Consider the following 18,724-nt stretch of genomic DNA (forward strand, 5'->3'; position numbering starts at 1 on the left):
CAGGAATTCTCTAGAGAATAGTCTGTGTAGAAAATTTTTCTTTTAGTGTCTGCTCTTACTTTTTTCTGCTCACGTAGTTTGCTAAAAATCTTTTCTTGGCTATAATCTCCAGGTCGTGTGGTTGGTGGACATCTTTAGAGCCAGAATTGTGGATATCTCAGAGCACTCACTAACTATTGAGGTGATGGTGGTGAAATTTTGCTGGAATTTATTTATTTATTATTATTGTTATTTTTTTTGGAATAAAATTTAACGCAGCGTATGACCTGAATCTTGAATTCCTGCTATGTTTTTTTATTGCTAAATGTCTAAAGTAGCTATTGCCTGTGTTATCCTCTATTATAAAATGTCAGATGCAGGTGTGTGTCTTTTCATTTAACTTGTGTCACAGGACATGGAGATGGCTGAGTTATCAAAGTACTCAGTCTTCTTCATGTCTGTGGGGAGCAAAATGATGTTTCTACTTGGTATAGGTGCTTAGTATGAATGTTGCACTCAATTTGTAAGTTAATTTGTGGACTATTAGCTGGAAAGTGTTTCAAGTAATTTGCAGTAATTGTGATTGTATTTGCCTTCTTTTATATACTCTGTCAGATAGTTGTTTTGTGGTAGGCATGTTGAGGTGACCTCCATGCCTACATCCACTTTCTGTTACATGTGGCCTATGTTCCTCACTGTGAGATGCCTGAATGATACTGACAAAGGGAAGGTCGTAAAGGCTATGCTTTCCTCAGGGGTGGTTGATCTTGCATGTATTCATATCAAAGACGGACCATGTGAGTAAGGATGTGCTTAAAAGTCTTTTATACAACATATTTGTTGATTGGGTGGCTTTGGGTGCTGTGAGACTGACCCATGGGTATTTTGGTCTTATGGGAGAAGAGAGTGTTGAGTAGGAATGATATGCTATTGGGGTCCTATATCAGCCTATATGCCTCTTGCTTGATTGTGGGAGGATAGCTTTATACCTGAGTTTTTTCCACTTTGAAAATATGTGGTTGAAGGTGGAAGTTTTCTTTGTATTTTTTCTGTTCAAATAGAGTTGAGAATTGGCGGAGGGTACTAGGTATCAAGAAATCCTAGCTTTGTCATAGCTAGGAAGTTGAAAATGCTGACTTGAAGTTATAGAACAAAGATGAGGAAGGCTTATGATTTGAGCAACATCAAGGAGATTGATGATAAAGAAGCAAACTCTGGTGTTTCAGATGATGAAGTGATACAAAGAGAGGAAGCTAAAGGGGTCCTTAGGTCATCTGATTCTCATGGAGGACATTAACAGCAGGTAGATAATTGGGTCTCAACGGCTCAAGGAGGCTGATCGTAGTATATGAAGTTCTTCAAGCATATGGAGGCTCATTAGAGGTTGGCAGCTTGGTCATTGAAGGTGAGGAGACTAGAAAAATGGAGCTCATATGTAAGGGCATGGTTAGCTTCTACAAGAACCTCTATATGGAATCATATGAATGAGTAGCTTGGTTGAATGGCTTGAATTTTTTTTCTCGATTTCAGTTGAAGACAACATATAGTTGGAACAACCCTTTTTTTTTGAGGTGGTGGTGATTGCACTGAAAGAGGGCAATAAGGATGAGGCTCAAGGTCTAGCTGGTATGTCTATAGCTTTTCTTCACGCTAGTTGGGAGGTGGTGAAAAAGGATGTGATGGCATTATTTGATACTTCCATGAGGCCGTAACTTTTGAGAGGAGCTTAAATGCTTCTTTGAAAGGCTTGATTCCTAAAAAGGAAGGACTGTGGAATTGAGGGACATTCAACCTATTATTTTGATGGCATGCATCTACAAACTTTTGGCAAAGACTGGCTTTTGTTTTGACAAGGTGTTGATTTTTATGATGTCTAAGAATCAAAATGCTTTTGTAGTAGGGAGCAAATCTTAGATGCCATGGTTATTGCTAATGATTATTTGGAGTCACGGTTGAGGAGTGGAGTTCCAACTGTTACATTTAGAAAGCCTTTGATAATGTGAATTGGGACTTGCTCTTGTACATGCTGGTGAGGATTGGGTTTGGGTGGAAATGGGGCTAATGGATTAGGTACTGCCTCTCAACCGTTCAATTTTTAGTGTCAGTAAAAGGTATACCACCTGCTTTCTTCTCAAAAAGATCCTCTCCCCATGATTTTCATTTTGGTAATGCAAGGCTTGATTGGGGGTGTAGAGGTTGGCTGGGCTTGGGAAAGGGAAGGGGGGGGGGGGGGGGGGGGAATGTAGAGTTTGTGTCTGTAAAGAGAATTTTTTTTTTTTTGGTCTTTGGTGGACTTTTTAAATTTTTTTTCCTTTTCTTTTTTCATTTTTAGGGACTTCTAGTTTAGTAAGATCTAAAAGTTAAAAGTTGTGGATTTTTTTAATTTTTTGAAGTTCGCCGAAAATTAAATAAGTCAACAAAAAAGTTGCTGTAAGGCATTTTCCAAACCAGCCCTAAGGAGATCAGTTGAGGAATTTGAGATGTATTTTGTTGGGCTTTAAGGCAATGGCTAGCATGAAGGTGAATGTCAGTAGGAGTGAACTTTGGAAAGGTACCAAATATACATGTTCTTGCCATGAATATCGGATTTCGATTGGCTTTTCTTCATACCTCTTATTTAGGTCTTCCACTTGGGGCCTTTTATAAGGCTACCATAGATTTGGAAATATGATTGTACGCTTTGAAAGGAGGTTGGCAGGTTTGAAAAGACAATATCTTTATAAAAGAGGAAAGCTCACACTTATCAAAAGCACTCTATCTAGCCTTGCTGCTTATTTCTTTTTAGCTTTTACTGGTGGTTTTGGGCGAGGAATTCTAGTATCATCTTGTGAATTGAGATAAGATTTGTATGCGGATGAAGGAAGGTAGTTTGGATATTCATCACTTTACCAGCTTTAACGAACCTCTCCTTGGGAATGGCTTTGGATATATGTTGTGCAGGTGGGAAGTTTTGGAAGAGGGTGGTGGAGTACAAGTACTGTTTGCAGTGTTGGGGTGGGGGGTGGGGTTTGGGCATCTAGAGAGGTTAGTAGTTCTTGTAGGGTAAACCTCTGGAGAGAAATTAGGAGTAGATGGGCTGACTTGGTTTTGGATTGTTTGCAGTTCTCGGAATCAGGTGTGGTTTGGAATCTTCTTTTGTCAAAGCTTTTCCACATTGGAAATTATGAGCAACAGAGGAGTTCTTGGAGTAATTAGTCAGTGTGAGGTGTTCGAGAATCCCTGTACTCTTCTTTTCTTCCATCTGTTTGCTTTTCCTTCTTCTTAGTTGATTCTTTTTGTTATCTCTTCTTATTTTTGAATTTTATTCTTCTTCGACAATAGACTCATCATCTTCCTTTTCTTCCTAGCACCATTTTTCCTGATTGTTTATTTCTTCTACACTATTTCTTCTGTCCCTGGATTTTATTTGATCTCTTTTGGTCTTCTCTTATTCTATTTATATCTTCTTATTTGACAACTGATTTTTCTTTTTCATTATCAGCTTCACCCTACTTTTTCTTTCATTTATTAGGATCAAGAGCGTAATTTCGGTTTCCAATCATTATGGAGGTCCGAGATTTATTGAGTAGGAGATTCTATTACAATCATGTTCAAGATATTAAGATTGAATAGGTAGTTTTCATCTTACAAATTAATAGTGCATCCAGAGGTGGAATCGTGAAAATTACAGATATAAACAGCTCACGTAGTTACACTTTAGTCGTGGATTTGGGTTTTCTGATATTTGGATTAGGACTAAATTGATCATCTTTTGATACATTGTGACAACTGTCCATGTGTGCTGATATTTGGCCAAGAGTGTTAGAATAGTAGAGTTTTTATGTTATTTTGCTTAGTTACATTGAGGATACTATTGTCATATTCTATTGTTTTAATATAAATATGTGCCAAGGTGGAGGGTTTGTTACAGACACAAAACCTATTTGTCTAATTCTCTTCTTCTTCTGTGTGTGTGTGTGTGTGTGTGTGTGTGTGTGTGTGTCTTCTATTTTTAATTTCTCACTTTACACTTAAAACTATTAATTTTTTAAAATCATGTTATCTTGATGATTCAGGTGACGGGAGATCCAGGGAAGATGGTTGCAGTGCAAAGAAATTTAAGTAAGTTTGGAATTAGAGAAATTGCCAGAACTGGAAAGGTTGGTTTTTCTATTAAAATAGTTTGTCAAATGTTCACTCTTTCTTCTCAGGACTTATCTAGATTATCCATTCAGACATGCATGCTTTTTATGAAATCTGAACTGTTAGTCCTTCAGATTGCTTTGAGAAGGGAAAAGATGGGGGAGTCTGCTCCTTTTTGGCGATATTCAGCAGCTTCATATCCAGACCTTGAAACAACAATGCCGGTAGACATTTCTGTATGGGACATAAAGAGAAAACGCAATGAAGAATCTGATACATCTGTTAGGGTATGCATTTATCTAAATAATGCCTCCTACTGTTGTCCTAGCTAAGTGTGTTTGTTTCTTCAATTAGTATAAGAGAAAAACTAGTAGTAGGCACATGCAAAGCTCGTGCAAATAAAATTAGTAGTTTTGGAAAATGATGTAACTGACTTTATAATGTAATTATATAAGTGCAAGATAATGTGATTGGGTCTTAATTTCTAGATTAAATATAAAATTGAATATTTTAGTCACTACAATCTCCGATTTTCTTCATCTTGTAATTATTGTTGTCAACTCATAATGTGCAACCCCCACTTTTGAAAAATATTAACAAAATATAATTTACTTGACCACCTCTACAATTTGTTATCATAAATTACTATAGTAGATTCCTCAATACCTGAACATTTTTGGGACGAATATTAATGTTGGCTTTGTAGTCTCTCCCTTTCTATTAGTAGAATTAATGTGTGCAAGTTAGTGGCCTTCGTGTAGCCTCTCCCTTTCCAAAAAATTAATAGATTTTTTTTGAGTTTGAATGCTTATTATTTGTCTGTTTGTTGAGGCCAGAGTGCACACTCCTTTGGTTAAAAGAAAAAAAAAAAAAAAAATTCTTACAATTCCTCACATCAAATGATGTTATATCTCCTACCTGTATTTACAGCACAATACAAGCAAGCGTAGACAGATACTCGATTTAGGCCAACAAGAAAAAATGGAAAATGAACAGAAATCAGGTGTGATCCGACCAGAATTTTCATCCATCCTTCATCACCTCTTCATCAGTTCAGAAGAAACTTGGATATGGATTAATTCTTCTTTTAAAAATATGCATTTTCTACGATTGCAGTACTCTGATTTGCTCATTTGCTTGTTATATTTTTGTATTTATCTAAAATTACCCATGCTAATTGTCTGATTTTTGATTTGTGGAATGATGATAAAGTGATAGTGGATGAAGTTGTTGAACTAAGAGTACAACTGGAGAATCTTTGACCAAGATCAGGATAAAGGAATGGTCACTTGGTCTTTTCTTCTTAAGCATGATCATTTCATGCTGGAAATTTGTGTTAATGCATATAATAAGATAGTGGCATATGATAGTGGTGTTGGTGGTAGATAGTGGCATGTATAGAATATGATAGTGGTGTTGGTGGTAGATAGTGGCATGTATATAATATGATAGTGGTAGATAGTGGTAATATATAATATGTAAGTGGCATATAATGGGTTATAATGATGTTTGTAATATCTCCTATATAAGGAGTGTCATTTGGTCTTGTAAAATAAGAAGTTTTGAATATAACAGAAATATATTCCTTCTTCCTCATATTTTCGGAGTTCTTCTTCCTCATATTTTCTAAGTTGGTATCAGAGCTACAAAAAACACAGCAGCCCTAAAACCATCATAGCCATGTCGGAAGTCACGTCCGAAACCACTTCAACCCCTGCCGCTGCCATTCTGTTGAAAACATCAAACTCTCACTCTGTCCAAATCACCACCATCCGCCTAAATGGTGATAATTTTCTCCGCTGGTCACAATCTGTCCGGATGTATATCCGTGGGCAAGGAAAGATCGGTTACATCACTGGTGACAAGAAGGCTCCTGCTGTTAATGATCCGCTGTTCGACAGTTGGGACGCTGAAAACTCCATGGTTATGACATGGTTGGTCAATTCCATGGAGGAGGATATAAGCTCTAATTACATGTGCTATCCTACTGCACAAGAATTGTGGGATAATGTTAGTCAGATGTATTCTGACCTAGGAAATCAATCTCAAGTTTTCGAATTAACTTTGAAGTTGGGAGAGATTCGTCAAGGAGATGATTCCGTCACCAAATATTTCAATTCGTTGAAAAGGTTGTGGCAGGATCTTGACATCTTCAACACATACGAATGGAAATCGGTTGACGACTGCAACCACCACAAGAAAACTGTGGAAGACAGCCGTATTTACAAGTTTCTTGCTGGCCTCAACATTGAGTTCGATGAAGTGCGAGGAAGAATTATTGGCAGACCTCCTCTCCCATCCATTGGCGAAGTATTTGCCGAAGTCAGAAGGGAAGAGAGCCGAAGGAGCGTCATGCTTAAGAAAAAAGGTACTGGTGAATCAATTGAAATTTCTGCTTTAATTAGCGATGCTGCGGCCAACAAGGCTGCAAATTACCAGCGCAGGTTTGATGATAAGCCACGGGTCTGGTGTGATTTTTGCAACAAGCCTCGCCATACACGTGAAACGTGTTGGAAGATCCATGGCAAACTTGTCAACTGGAAAAGCAGCAAACAAGGAGAGAAGAATCGTGGCTTTCCTACCGCTAATGAAGCCGATTCAGGTCCCTTCAACAAAGAGCAGATTGATCAACTCTTAAAGATGATAAAATTCAACTCCTCATCCGATACTCCTAGTGTTTTGTTGGCACAAACAGGTAGAAATCCTAAAGCCTTCTCTTGCCTAAACTTCTCTCCGTGGATCATAGATTCCGGTGCCTCCGATCACATGACTAGTTTTTCCCATTTATTTAGTACCTATTTCCCTTGTTCCGGTCATGACAAAATCAGAATAGCCGATGGTAGTTTTTCACCTATTGCAGGAAAAGGATTTATTAAACTAACTGAGAAAATTAATCTCAATGCTGTTCTTTACGTCCCCAACTTAGCCTGTAACCTTTTGTCTGTCAGTAAACTATCTAAGGATTCTAATTGTCGTGTTACATTTTTTGAATCCCATTGTGAATTTCAGGACCAGAACTCGGGGATGATGATTGGGCGTGCTAGGATGCTTGAAGGTCTTTACTACTTTGATGAAGTACCTGTTAGTAATAAAAAAGCTCAGAGCTTTAGTAGTACTAGTTTAATCTCTGTTCGAGAAAAAATAATGCTATGGCACTATAGGCTAGGACATCCTAGTTTTCTTTATCTGAAACATTTATTTCCAGAATTATTTAAAGGGATTGATTGTTCTTCTTTTCATTGTGAAAGTTGCATTTTTGCAAAATTTCATCGCTCTACTTATTTGCCAAAACCTTACCAGGCTTCAAAACCTTTTTATTTGATTCATAGTGATGTTTGGGGCCCTTCTAAAATCACTACTCTTTCTGGTAAAAGATGGTTTGTTACATTTATTGATGACCATACCCGCTTATGTTGGATTTATTTGATGAATAAAAAATCTGACGTGAAAAATTTATTCACAAATTTTTACAATATGATTGAAAACCAATTTCAAACCAAAATTGGTATTTTACATTCTGATAATGGAACAGAATATTTCAATGAGCAGTTGGGTGAGTTTTTGGAAAAAAAGGGAATTTTTCATCAATCTACATGTCGGGATACCCCTCAACAAAATGGCATTGCAGAACGAAAAAATAAACATCTACTTGAAGTAGCACGTGCTATAATGTTTTACATGCATGTTCCTAAATATTTATGGGGTGAAGCAATTTTAACAGCCTCTTATTTGATAAACAGGATGCCTACAAAGGTGTTAACATACAAAACGCCTTTCGATTGTCTCAAAACTTTTTTTCCTGACACGAGGTTGTTTTCTGATTTACCCGCCAAAGTTTTTGGATGTACTGCCTATGTTCATGTTCCTAGTCAATTTCGTTCAAAACTTGACCCCCGTGCTATAAAATGTGTTTTTTTGGGTTATTCCTCAAACAAAAAGGGGTATAAGTGTTTCGACCCTCAAACCAAGAAATTTCATGTGAGTATGGATGTGTCATTTGTGGAAACAAAATCCTATTTCCCCAACACTTCTCTTCAGGGGGAGACAAGTGGAGTAGAAGACCGTTTTTGGGATATTTCTATCCCGCTCCCCAATGTCATTTATCCTACACAAAAACCACATCTGTCTGATAATGATCACTTAGGAGAACCAAGTTCTATGGTGCCTAGTCAAGAAGATTCTTGTTTAGGGGGAGAAGTACTACAAAATGATCTAAATCCTGAGCTTCAGGTTTATACTAGGAAGCGATTTCATCTGAGGAATAATGACCCGAATGTCCATCCTAATGACCCGAATGTCCACCCGAGTTCTGGCATCGAAATTTTAGGTAATCCTATTCCTTCTATTTCCGACCTTGATGTTCCTATAGCAATTAGGAAAGGTGTCCGAAATTGCATTAAACATCCTATTGCAAATTACCTCTCCTATCAAAGACTGTCTAAAAATCATAGAGCTTTCACATCTAGGATTTCACACTTGTTTGTTCCAAGGAATATACAGGAAGCATTGGATGATCCGAATTGGAAATTAGCAGTCATGGAGGAGATGAATGCTTTAAGGAGAAGTGGTACTTGGGAGATAGTTGATCTACCCAAAGACAAGAAAACAGTTGGGTGTAAATGGGTGTTTACGATAAAATGTAACGCAGATGGAAGCGTTGAGAGATACAAGGCGAGACTGGTGGCTAAAGGCTTCACTCAAACTTATGGGATCGACTATCAGGAGACGTTTGCTCCTGTTGCTAAAATAAATTCCATCAGAGTACTGTTATCTCTTGCAGTAAATTCAGATTGGCCTCTACATCAACTTGACATTAAAAATGCATTTCTCAATGGTGATCTTGAAGAGGAGGTGTTCATGAGCCTACCGCCGGGATTTGAGCAGAGACTTGGAAGCGACAGAGTATGTAGATTGAACAAGTCATTATACGGACTCAAACAATCACCAAGAGCGTGGTTTGAACGCTTTGGGAAGGCAGTTATCAGTTGTGGCTTCTCGCAGAGTCAAGCAGATCACACAATATTTTATAAACATTCAAAAAACAGTAAAATTGCAATTTTGATTGTTTATGTTGATGACATCATTTTAACTGGTAATGATGAAGCAGAGTTAGCAGCCCTCAAAGAGAAACTCGCAAAAGAATTTCACATTAAGGATCTGGGAGCCCTCAAGTACTTCCTCGGAATGGAATTTGCAAGATCCAAGGAAGGTATATTCGTTAATCAGAGAAAATATGTTCTTGATCTCCTTGGAGAAACAGGTATGCTTGGTTGTAAGATGGTGGAGACTCCGATCGAGCCTAACTTGAAGTTACAAGCTGCTAAGGCTGAAGAAGTCAAAGAGAGGGAACAATATCAGCGACTTGTCGGGAAATTGATTTACTTGTCTCATACGCGGCCTGATATTGCCTTTGCAGTCAGCATGGTAAGTCAGTTCATGCACTCACCAGGGGCAGAGCACTTTGAGGCTGTTTATAAGATCTTAAGATATTTGAAAGGAACTCCAGGGAGAGGCTTGCTGTTCAAGAAACATGGACATCTTCAAGTTGAAGTATACACAGATGCAGACTGGGCAGGAAGTGTTACAGACAGGAGATCAACATCCGGATACTGCTCCTTTGTAGGTGGGAACCTAGTTACATGGCGGAGTAAAAAACAGAATGTGGTAGCTAGAAGTAGTGCAGAAGCAGAGTTCAGAGCTGTTGCCCATGGAATCTGTGAAGTAATGTGGATTAAAAGAATTCTTGAAGAATTAAAGCTTTCTCACCCGACACCTATGAAGGTCTATTGTGACAACAAAGCAGCTATATCTATAGCTCATAATCCAGTTCTACATGATCGCGCAAAACATATAGAAGTGGATAAACATTTCATCAAGGAGAAAATCAATGCTGGCATAATCTGTATGACCTACCTTCCAACAGGTGAACAATTAGCTGATGTGCTAACGAAGGGACTACACAAGAAGCAATTTGATAAGCTGACTAGCAAGCTGGCTATGGAAGATATCTTCAAACCAGCTTGAGGGGGAGTGCTGGAAATTTGTGTTAATGCATATAATAAGATAGTGGCATATGATAGTGGTGTTGGTGGTAGATAGTGGCATGTATAGAATATGATAGTGGTGTTGGTGGTAGATAGTGGCATGTATAGAATATGATAGTGGTGTTGGTGGTAGATAGTGGCATGTATATAATATGATAGTGGTAGATAGTGGTAATATATAATATGTAAGTGGCATATAATGGGTTATAATGATGTTTGTAATATCTCCTATATAAGGAGTGTCATTTGGTCTTGTAAAATAAGAAGTTTTGAATATAACAGAAATATATTCCTTCTTCCTCATATTTTCGGAGTTCTTCTTCCTCATATTTTCTAAGTTTTCATCATAGTTGTCAAATCGGGATTCAAATCGTGAATTGAAATGGCCTTGTACTGAATCGCGAATCGAATTGAACTGTGAATCTTAAAGATTTGGTTACCTTTTTAAAATTACATAGGAAGATATATCTACATACTTAGATGTTAAATATAACTTGTAAATAGCATTGGCACATGGATTTTGTTATTGCTAATCTTATTTCTAGTATTGAGATTCTCATTCCCCTTCAAGGTTCCTGTCATTCAAAGATAACCTTAAAGTTGTGTAATTATCTGTGTCTTGTTTAAGGGATGGGTTGTTGGGTGTATTATCATTTGCCCTTATGGATAGTTGTCAAAACGAGATTTGAATTGTGAATTGAAATGGCCTTGTATGAAAAAATAAATTGAATCGAATTGTGAATCATAAAGATTCGGTCACTTTTTTCTAAATTACTTGGAAAAATATATCTATACACTTTGATGTTAAATATGATTTATAATTATGAAATATTTAGACTTAAATCAATGAAAATGTTGTTTTTGAATGATGATCATATTGTCTATTAGGTAAGAAGTTAACAAAACTTCTATGTAAGATAACCATCTTACCTTTTGTCCTTTTAGATTTTTCTTATCAACCATTCTTAATAAAGAAAGTAAACAAAGACAAACTCTCAATTTCTAAGTAAAAGTAACTCAACAGCAATGTTTTATACTTTTTTACAACTGAACTAATAGTACACTCACTTCAAGGGGTAAAGAAACCCAAATCTCCAAAATTTTCAAAAATCTCACTTTATAACTTCAAAAGATATATTTTTTTTAAGTGCAAACACTTGGATAAAGTTGAATTTGTAAGCCTAGAATTCGTAGATAGAGAAGGTTCTTTTTTTTTGTTTTGTTTTGGTTTTGTTTTTGTTTTTGTTTTTGTTTTCCTCCTGGGATTTGCGTATTTCAGAGTAAATATGGAGGGAAAAAGTCAAAGTATGGCGTATAGTAACCATAAAGGCGTTAAAAAGGTTGCGAAAACCATTTTCCTACAGTTAAAAAGTAAAAAAAAAATGCTAATAATCGATTTTAGCGAATCAAAAGTGAATCGATCGATTCATGATTCACTCATTCAGTTCAACGATTCATTAATTTACCCATGATTCACAACTATATGCAATTCATGCAACCTGTACATGTCGGTTACCTAGTGAATCGAATTGCATCGTACGATTATAATAACAGAGCAGTATTTCTAGTCTAGGAAAGGTGCTAAAGGGATAAAAGTAAAAAAAAAAAAAAAAAAAAAAACTCATTGACACAATTCACAATTCCTCATATAATGGTTTAGTTTCAATTGATATGATATTGACTTGAATGATTCAAGATGCTAAATTGTTTTATGTTGCTGGGATGTGCTGGTTTTCATATGTATACACTTGAGTTTTCAATGAACATCACTTGACTAATCCTATCTTCATGCTTGTGGTTATGGTTGTTAGAATCTTATGATTCATAATCCAATTAATATGATTCTATATGAGTTTCAACCAAAACAATTCGGTTTGTGTTGTTGATTCTTAGATTGAGTGAATTGTATGAATCAATTGCGATTCACTACGATTCATTGTGATTCAATTTTGTTTGCATAATGCATGAAACAATGTCGCTTTTTCAAAATAAAAAGTGATCAATTAATTATATTGATATACATTATATATATACACATATAGAGTGTAGTTAAATTGATATTTATTTAATTTTTAACACTGTATGTTTGAATATGTATGTATAATATAAAATGATATATTATGCTAAATAAAGTGGATCTTATGATTAAAGATTCAATACGATTCACAATTTTAGCTAAACGATAAGGAATGATTTGGAAAAGTCATATGCAAGTTTAATCCGGAAGTGTGAAATATTTGTGCTGCTCCCAAGTTCCAACTAAGAAAAATGACATGCTAAACCCTCCTGCATCGTGAATCGAATGTTAGCTCGATCACTTTCGCATGGGTGTATATTAGTTGGAGAAATTTCTAGAAGTATGGATCTAATAATTGGAGAACAATTTGCTGTTGGGCTAAAACTCTTTTCCATTAATTAGTGTACTGTTGTAGTTCCCCTGCTCAGTGTATGCAACTTTCTCAGATTTTTGGTTAATGTAGTATATAAAGAAATTATATGGGCAAAGCGAATTGATTAATTGCCTCTGCTATGGAGTTTAGCCACAAGGTTTACATGATTTCCTCCTTGGAACATTATGTTTTGCTGGTATTAGCACTAGTTACACAATTAAATTCCATTTTGTACATTTTCTCCTGGGGTTATTCCATTATTGGTGTTTACCCCCCCCCACCTTATTAATTTAGTGCTAACTTTAAATGTAATTTATATTATTCATGTTCAAAACTTATGTTTGTTATATTGCATTTGTGGGTTGAGTATTTTATACATTTTTGTTCATTCATGAAGGGTGATGTTTATCCTGTGGAACCAATGGATGACTTCCCAGTAAATCAAGTTCTTGATGCTCATTGGGGTGCTCTGAATGATGAGGATGTAAGAATTCTTGTTGCTGCTCATGATTGTATTACATTTTTTCTTTGAGATACTGCAGCTTTTTTTATTTATTAATAAGAATTGTAGTTGTTATTTGTAGGTTAAATACATTGACAATAATTTGAAATTATGGTCCATCTTTACGGAAATGTTGTTCAGATATCCAATCTGATTACTTAAAACTAAAGTGTTCAAAATAATTACTTTTGTGACCTTATTTTTTAATTGAGTAGTTGAATTGGTTACTCTGTCCGTTTCCCTTTCCCTTCCCAAAGGACTTTTTAGGAAAAAATATTCTACTTGGTGCATAAATCTCCTGCTTACAGCATGGTCTGGGAGAGGTAATTGTAGGCAGCCTTATCTCCACTTTTTTGTGGAGGGGTTGATTCACGTGACTCGAACCCTTGTTCAAATGCTGGGGGCGATAGTTGGGGTGACAATCATATGGGTTTGGGCAGGTTGTAAATGGGTTGGGTTTTTCTATTACCCATTTAGCTAGCTGTTTTTTATCCATATCCAGCCCACCTCATTATTTAAAGCCAAACTCAACCTGCCCATTAACCCAATTATATATTTACATATAAAATTAAACACCATGTTAGCACCACCCCCGCCGTCCTACCATCACCACTACCACTGCTGCAGCCGCCAAACAATGAGAAAACAATGCAAATGTCATCTCACAAGCAATGAGAAAAGGAGCATGCTCGTGTGTAGCATACACCGAGGATTACTTGTGTAAATAAACTACATCTGGTAATTCTTTAAGGTCGCTTCATATTGGTGGTCATGGCTCATTGGGTTCGGTTATTTGTTAAGAGTTAACTTTAAGATCAGTGCAGAATTTAATTGTGAAAGATTTCACAGTTAGTTATCTAATTGTAGGTTTCTCCAGTTGTTTTTTATTTTTTGACCAATGATCAATGGAAGGATTAATGCAAGCAATGTCTGTGAGAACTCATGATGAATACATAATACACAACAACATGGTTGCCCAGTGAGTCAATTAATTTAGGAATATTTGAATGTCTTCCTTTGGCGTTACTACAGCCAACGTAGCTTGTTATTATGATCAAATGCATTTAAAAATCTGATGGTGTATATTAATTGTACTAGGCAGGACTATGGTTATTTATTTATAATATAACAGCTTTATGTTTCTAGTATTGAGTAATGGTAGTGGGGTTGGCAAAGGTGGTGACAGTGGTTGAGCCGGTTAAAAAAGATCAAGTTTTGTTGGGTCATTTAATGTTGGGTAGCTTAGGGCTTACCCATTTAGGATTATTTTTAAATAGGTATGAGTGAATCATGACTCATATCTAAAATGGGTTGGATCTTTACTCATTTATTGGGCAGGTTTATGGGTTTGGGTAAACATTGCCGCTCCTAGGATAGCAGATGCGATTGCACTAGGTCACGAACAAAAAGGTCGTGTCCAGAGTAGGGGCGACTCCACCTAATAATTGATGGGATCCCATCACCCCATCAACTTATCAAAAACTCTTAATTTTTTTATTTTATATTGTTAATGTTTTATTTAATATGATTTAATATCATTAAAAAATTAAGGGACCCCACTACATAGTTTGACCTCAATAAATAAATAATTTTTTGATTACATATATACAAGAAAATGTGTTTGACATTATTGACAATGAAGTTATTATGAATCAATTCTAAAAAATAAAACCTCATCGAATACAATTGTAAAAGTTTATATTCTTTTTTGTTAAGACAATAGTATAATATTTTTGTAATTAATTAGTTTGAGAAGTTTAAGGTCTTGTTTGGCGTTTGACTTTTTAAATAATTTTTTGGTTTTTTAACTATTTCATGAGGTGAAAAAAGTTGATGTACTTGATAATAATTTTTAGTTGTATGAAAAACCATATTGACTGGTATGTATGACTTATTTTTTTAGCCTTTTAGCTTTGTATTTTTATAATTTTCATTTTTTTTTTACCTTTTTACTTTTTTCTTTTTCTTTTTTTTCCCTAGTCTTTTGGATTTTTTTAACTCTAAAAGTCAAGTTTACAAATAAGGCCTAAATGTTGTTTAGTTTAAAAATTTTATTTATTTATTTTTATTTAGAATTCGTGAAACTTGAGTATGTGGGGTGAACCTTGTGAGAATATAATCGTATATATTATAGATTTGATATAGTTCTGATTGTGTAAATATTAGGCATGATTGTGATTATGTAAATCTCGTATTTCCTTTTTGGTTTAGGCGTTAGGGTTATATAAACTAAGGTCTTGATGTAATTGGAAAACAATTGAATATATAATATTCTTCAGAAACTTACATGGTATCAGAGCCGTATTCGAAACCCTAGTCCTCATTTGAGTTTGAATCAACCCTTTTGGTTTAGTCTTTGGTTCGTGGCCATCAGACGACCTACGTGGCCATCAGACAACCTCCCTTTGAAATCGCAGCCGTGGTCGCGACCTTTCTCACTCTTTGGAGTCGCGATTGTACTCACCTTCTCTTCCCAACTCACATCCGTCATCGCTATTGAAACCGTAGCGTGATTAGCCTCAACATCCTCTGAGTTTGTCACTATTCTACACTCGTAAGAGGTGTCTCTCTCTGGTTCTGGAGTCGCGACACCTTGTGCTTTGCAACTTCTTCTGGTCTTCTCCGACTGTCTCTCTGCTCGTGGTTCTCCAGTTGATTTTGTTAGTACACTTAAAACCTATTTTAGGTTTACTGTTCGACCCCAGCACCTTTTGAATATTATAATTTTGACCCATTAATTCTATAAACCTTGTTTTATTACAATGTTGGACACTAAAAACCAAGCCATCAAGTGCAAAATTACTGTGACAATTATGCCTATTGGGCCAGTGTTATGAAGAACTTTCTTCTTGGTCAGAAAAAATGGGGTTATGTTTTTGGTTCTGTTCCTCGTCTATTGGACCCAAAGGCGGAAGGATATCTGACTTCCTGTGATACTTGGGATTATGATAATGTCCAAGTTTTGACCTGGTTTCATAATTCTGTTGATGATCGTATTAGAATGATGTTTTCCAAATACAGTATTGTTAAGGAGGTGTGGGATTATTTACTGGGTGTTTATCAGCAGTCTAACTTTGCCAAGCGGTATGAGTTGGAAACAGCTATTCAGAGTGCTTGTCAGCGGGATCAGACTATTCAGGATTTCTATATTGAGATGACAGGTCTCTGGGATCATTTGGTTCTCATGGAACCATCTAGCCTCAAGGTACTAGACATTTATGTTGAGTTTCAGGAGCAGGGTCGTTTAACGCACTTCTTAACGGTTCTTTTCCCTCAGTATGAGGCTATTTGTGATGGCATCCTTCATCGGTCTCCTTTTCCCTCTGTGAATGCTATTGTTCATGAGCTCCTCTTCAAGGAAACCCCGTCCGTCTAAAGATGGGCAGTCAAATTCTTCCTCCCTCTATCTTCTTGGCTCCTGCTAAGCCTTCTTTGCTATCAACTCCTCTTCATTAGCTTCAAGCCACTGCAAAGCCCAAAAAGGGGCCATTAGGTCCAGATGAGTGTGTTTTCTGCCATTAGAGGGGTCATTGGAAATACAACTCTCCCAAGAAGGGATGTCAGCCTGCTCCGTCCCAGCCACCTCAGACACAGCTCTGCAATCCTACTTTGAGTACTTTTCGGCCTCCTGCTGCTTATACTGCATCTGTTCCGACTTCAGATCGTGACTTGGCTTCCTTGAGTGCTCAGCTTGCTCAACTTCAGCATATTCTGTCCACCTCTTAGTTATCCCCATCTACCTCCGCTCTTACCTTTCTTCATTCAGGTTTGATTGGGTCTTCTTCAGGTGTCCTTGCTTCCATCTGGCTTTTTGATTCTGGTGTCTCTCATCATATAACTCCTCACCTTTCCTTATTTCGAAACTATATTCCCCAATCCACTCCTATTATTATTAATACTGCTAATAGGTCTGGTATGTTTGTTCTGTCTATTGAATCTGTCTTAAACTCTGCTATGTCTGCTATTACTATTCTCTTTGTTCTTTATGTCCCTCGGCTATCTATCAGTTGATTATCTATCAATCAACTTAATGCTTCTGGCTTTGATGTTATCTTTTTTTCTTCTGCTGTCTGTTGTGTGTAGGATCGGGTGTCCAAGAAGCAGATTGGGACCAGCCATAGAGTTGGAGACCTGTATGTGGTAGAAAACTTGCATCTCCCTTTATCCACCTCTCTAGTTGCACTTTCCTCGTTTCAGTTAGATTCTCAGTCGAGTTGGTTTTATTTATGGCATTTTCGCCTAGGTCATTTGTTTGTTGACCGCTTACGGTCTTTAGCTTAGTCTGGATTGTTGAGTAAAGTTTCTCCTAGTCAAATTTGTTAGAATAATATAGTATTATTTGGGTTATTATTTTGTAATTATTCTATGCCGTAATGCTTCCTTGTAATTATTAATCTTCATTAATTTAAATAGGGGATGATATCCTAATCATTCCCTAATCTTAGTATTCTCTAAAATAAACATGGTATTAGAGCCACAACCCTAAACCCTAAATCATACACCACACAACCACCATAAACCTGCCGGAGTCAGCCCTACACCATACACCACACTGCCACCACAAACTTGTCGGAGTCAGCCCTAAGTCGCAGGTGCCCAGTCACTAATTGGTCACTGTCGACAGGCCTTCTGGCCTTAAGTCGACCACGGTGGTTTTGGCCGACAGCCATCTTGCTTAGTTGAACCCCTTGTTCACTGTCGAAGGTCCCTGTCAACAACTCTTCTGGACTAAGTCGACTTCTGTGGCTTTGTCGTCTTCCTTGTTGACTGCCACTGGCAGTCTCTGAGCCCTAGCCGACAGCCTCGAGGCTTTCTCTAGCTTCCTTCGTCTCCCTGTGTGTCGTCTTTCTCTTGTTTGACTCTCGGTGTTGTCTCTCTCTTGTTTGACCTTCTACTACGGCACTTTGATGAGGTATTGACCTCGGTTTTTTGTTTGTGTTTTCTTATTTTCTTCTCTAAAAAATAGAAAATAAAAAATAAAATAAAATAAAATTTATGAGTGTTTAATCCTTTAATATTCTTAGTGGTCTTAGTGCTTACTATTCCTCTACCATCTTTTGGGTTTGTAATTGACACTAGTTTTTGTTGAGGGTTAGGTAGTAGAGTATCCATGGCAGATTCCACCAGTGGGTCCATTACTTCTCAAACACCTAAGAGTGAGAGTTCCATTATACCTACTACTATGACTGATAATCCCAACCTTAGTCTTAAAATCACCACCTCTCTATTCAATGGTCAGAATTATCTAGCATGGTCGCTAAGTTTGACTATTTTTTTAAAGAGCAAAAGAAAGATGGGATATGTTGATGGCAGGATACAGGCACCCAGCACCACGGACCAGGGTTATGATTAGTGGGAGATTACTAACTCCCTGATTAGGGATTAGCTTATACATTCTATGGATCCGGAGATTGGAGAGGGCTATCTATCTATGGACACTGCACAAGATATTTAGGAGGCAGTGGCCACTACTTGTTCCCTCAAAGGGAATTTTTCACAGGCATTTGAGTTGCGCCGCTCTATTGAGAGCTCTGTTCAGGGGGAGCAAACTGTTCTTCAGTACTTTACCTTCCTCACCAATGGCTGGAAACGTCTTGATTACCTGCAGGATTATAAACCTGGTTGCACTGCTGATTTAATTGGGTATAGGAAGTTCATTGCACAGGAAAAGGTCTTCAAGTTTTTAG

General features: G+C 36.9%; 1 protein-coding gene across 1 annotated transcript in view; it reads left to right on the forward strand.

Moving 5' to 3' along the window:
• LOC114272681 (acetolactate synthase small subunit 1, chloroplastic-like) overlaps positions 1–18,724 on the forward strand; it is a 61,192-nt gene that overhangs the window by 22,328 nt on the left and 20,140 nt on the right. The window contains exons 4-7 of the mRNA XM_028214398.2: positions 113–181; positions 4,035–4,118; positions 4,236–4,388; positions 12,933–13,019. Coding sequence (XP_028070199.2) covers positions 113–181; positions 4,035–4,118; positions 4,236–4,388; positions 12,933–13,019 — 393 coding nt within the window. The remainder of the gene's footprint in view (positions 1–112; positions 182–4,034; positions 4,119–4,235; positions 4,389–12,932; positions 13,020–18,724) is intronic.

The sequence above is a fragment of the Camellia sinensis genome, chromosome 7 (genome assembly GCF_055761805.1).
Source record: "Camellia sinensis isolate YWXY chromosome 7, ASM5576180v1, whole genome shotgun sequence".
Classification (NCBI taxonomy): Eukaryota; Viridiplantae; Streptophyta; class Magnoliopsida; order Ericales; family Theaceae; genus Camellia; species Camellia sinensis.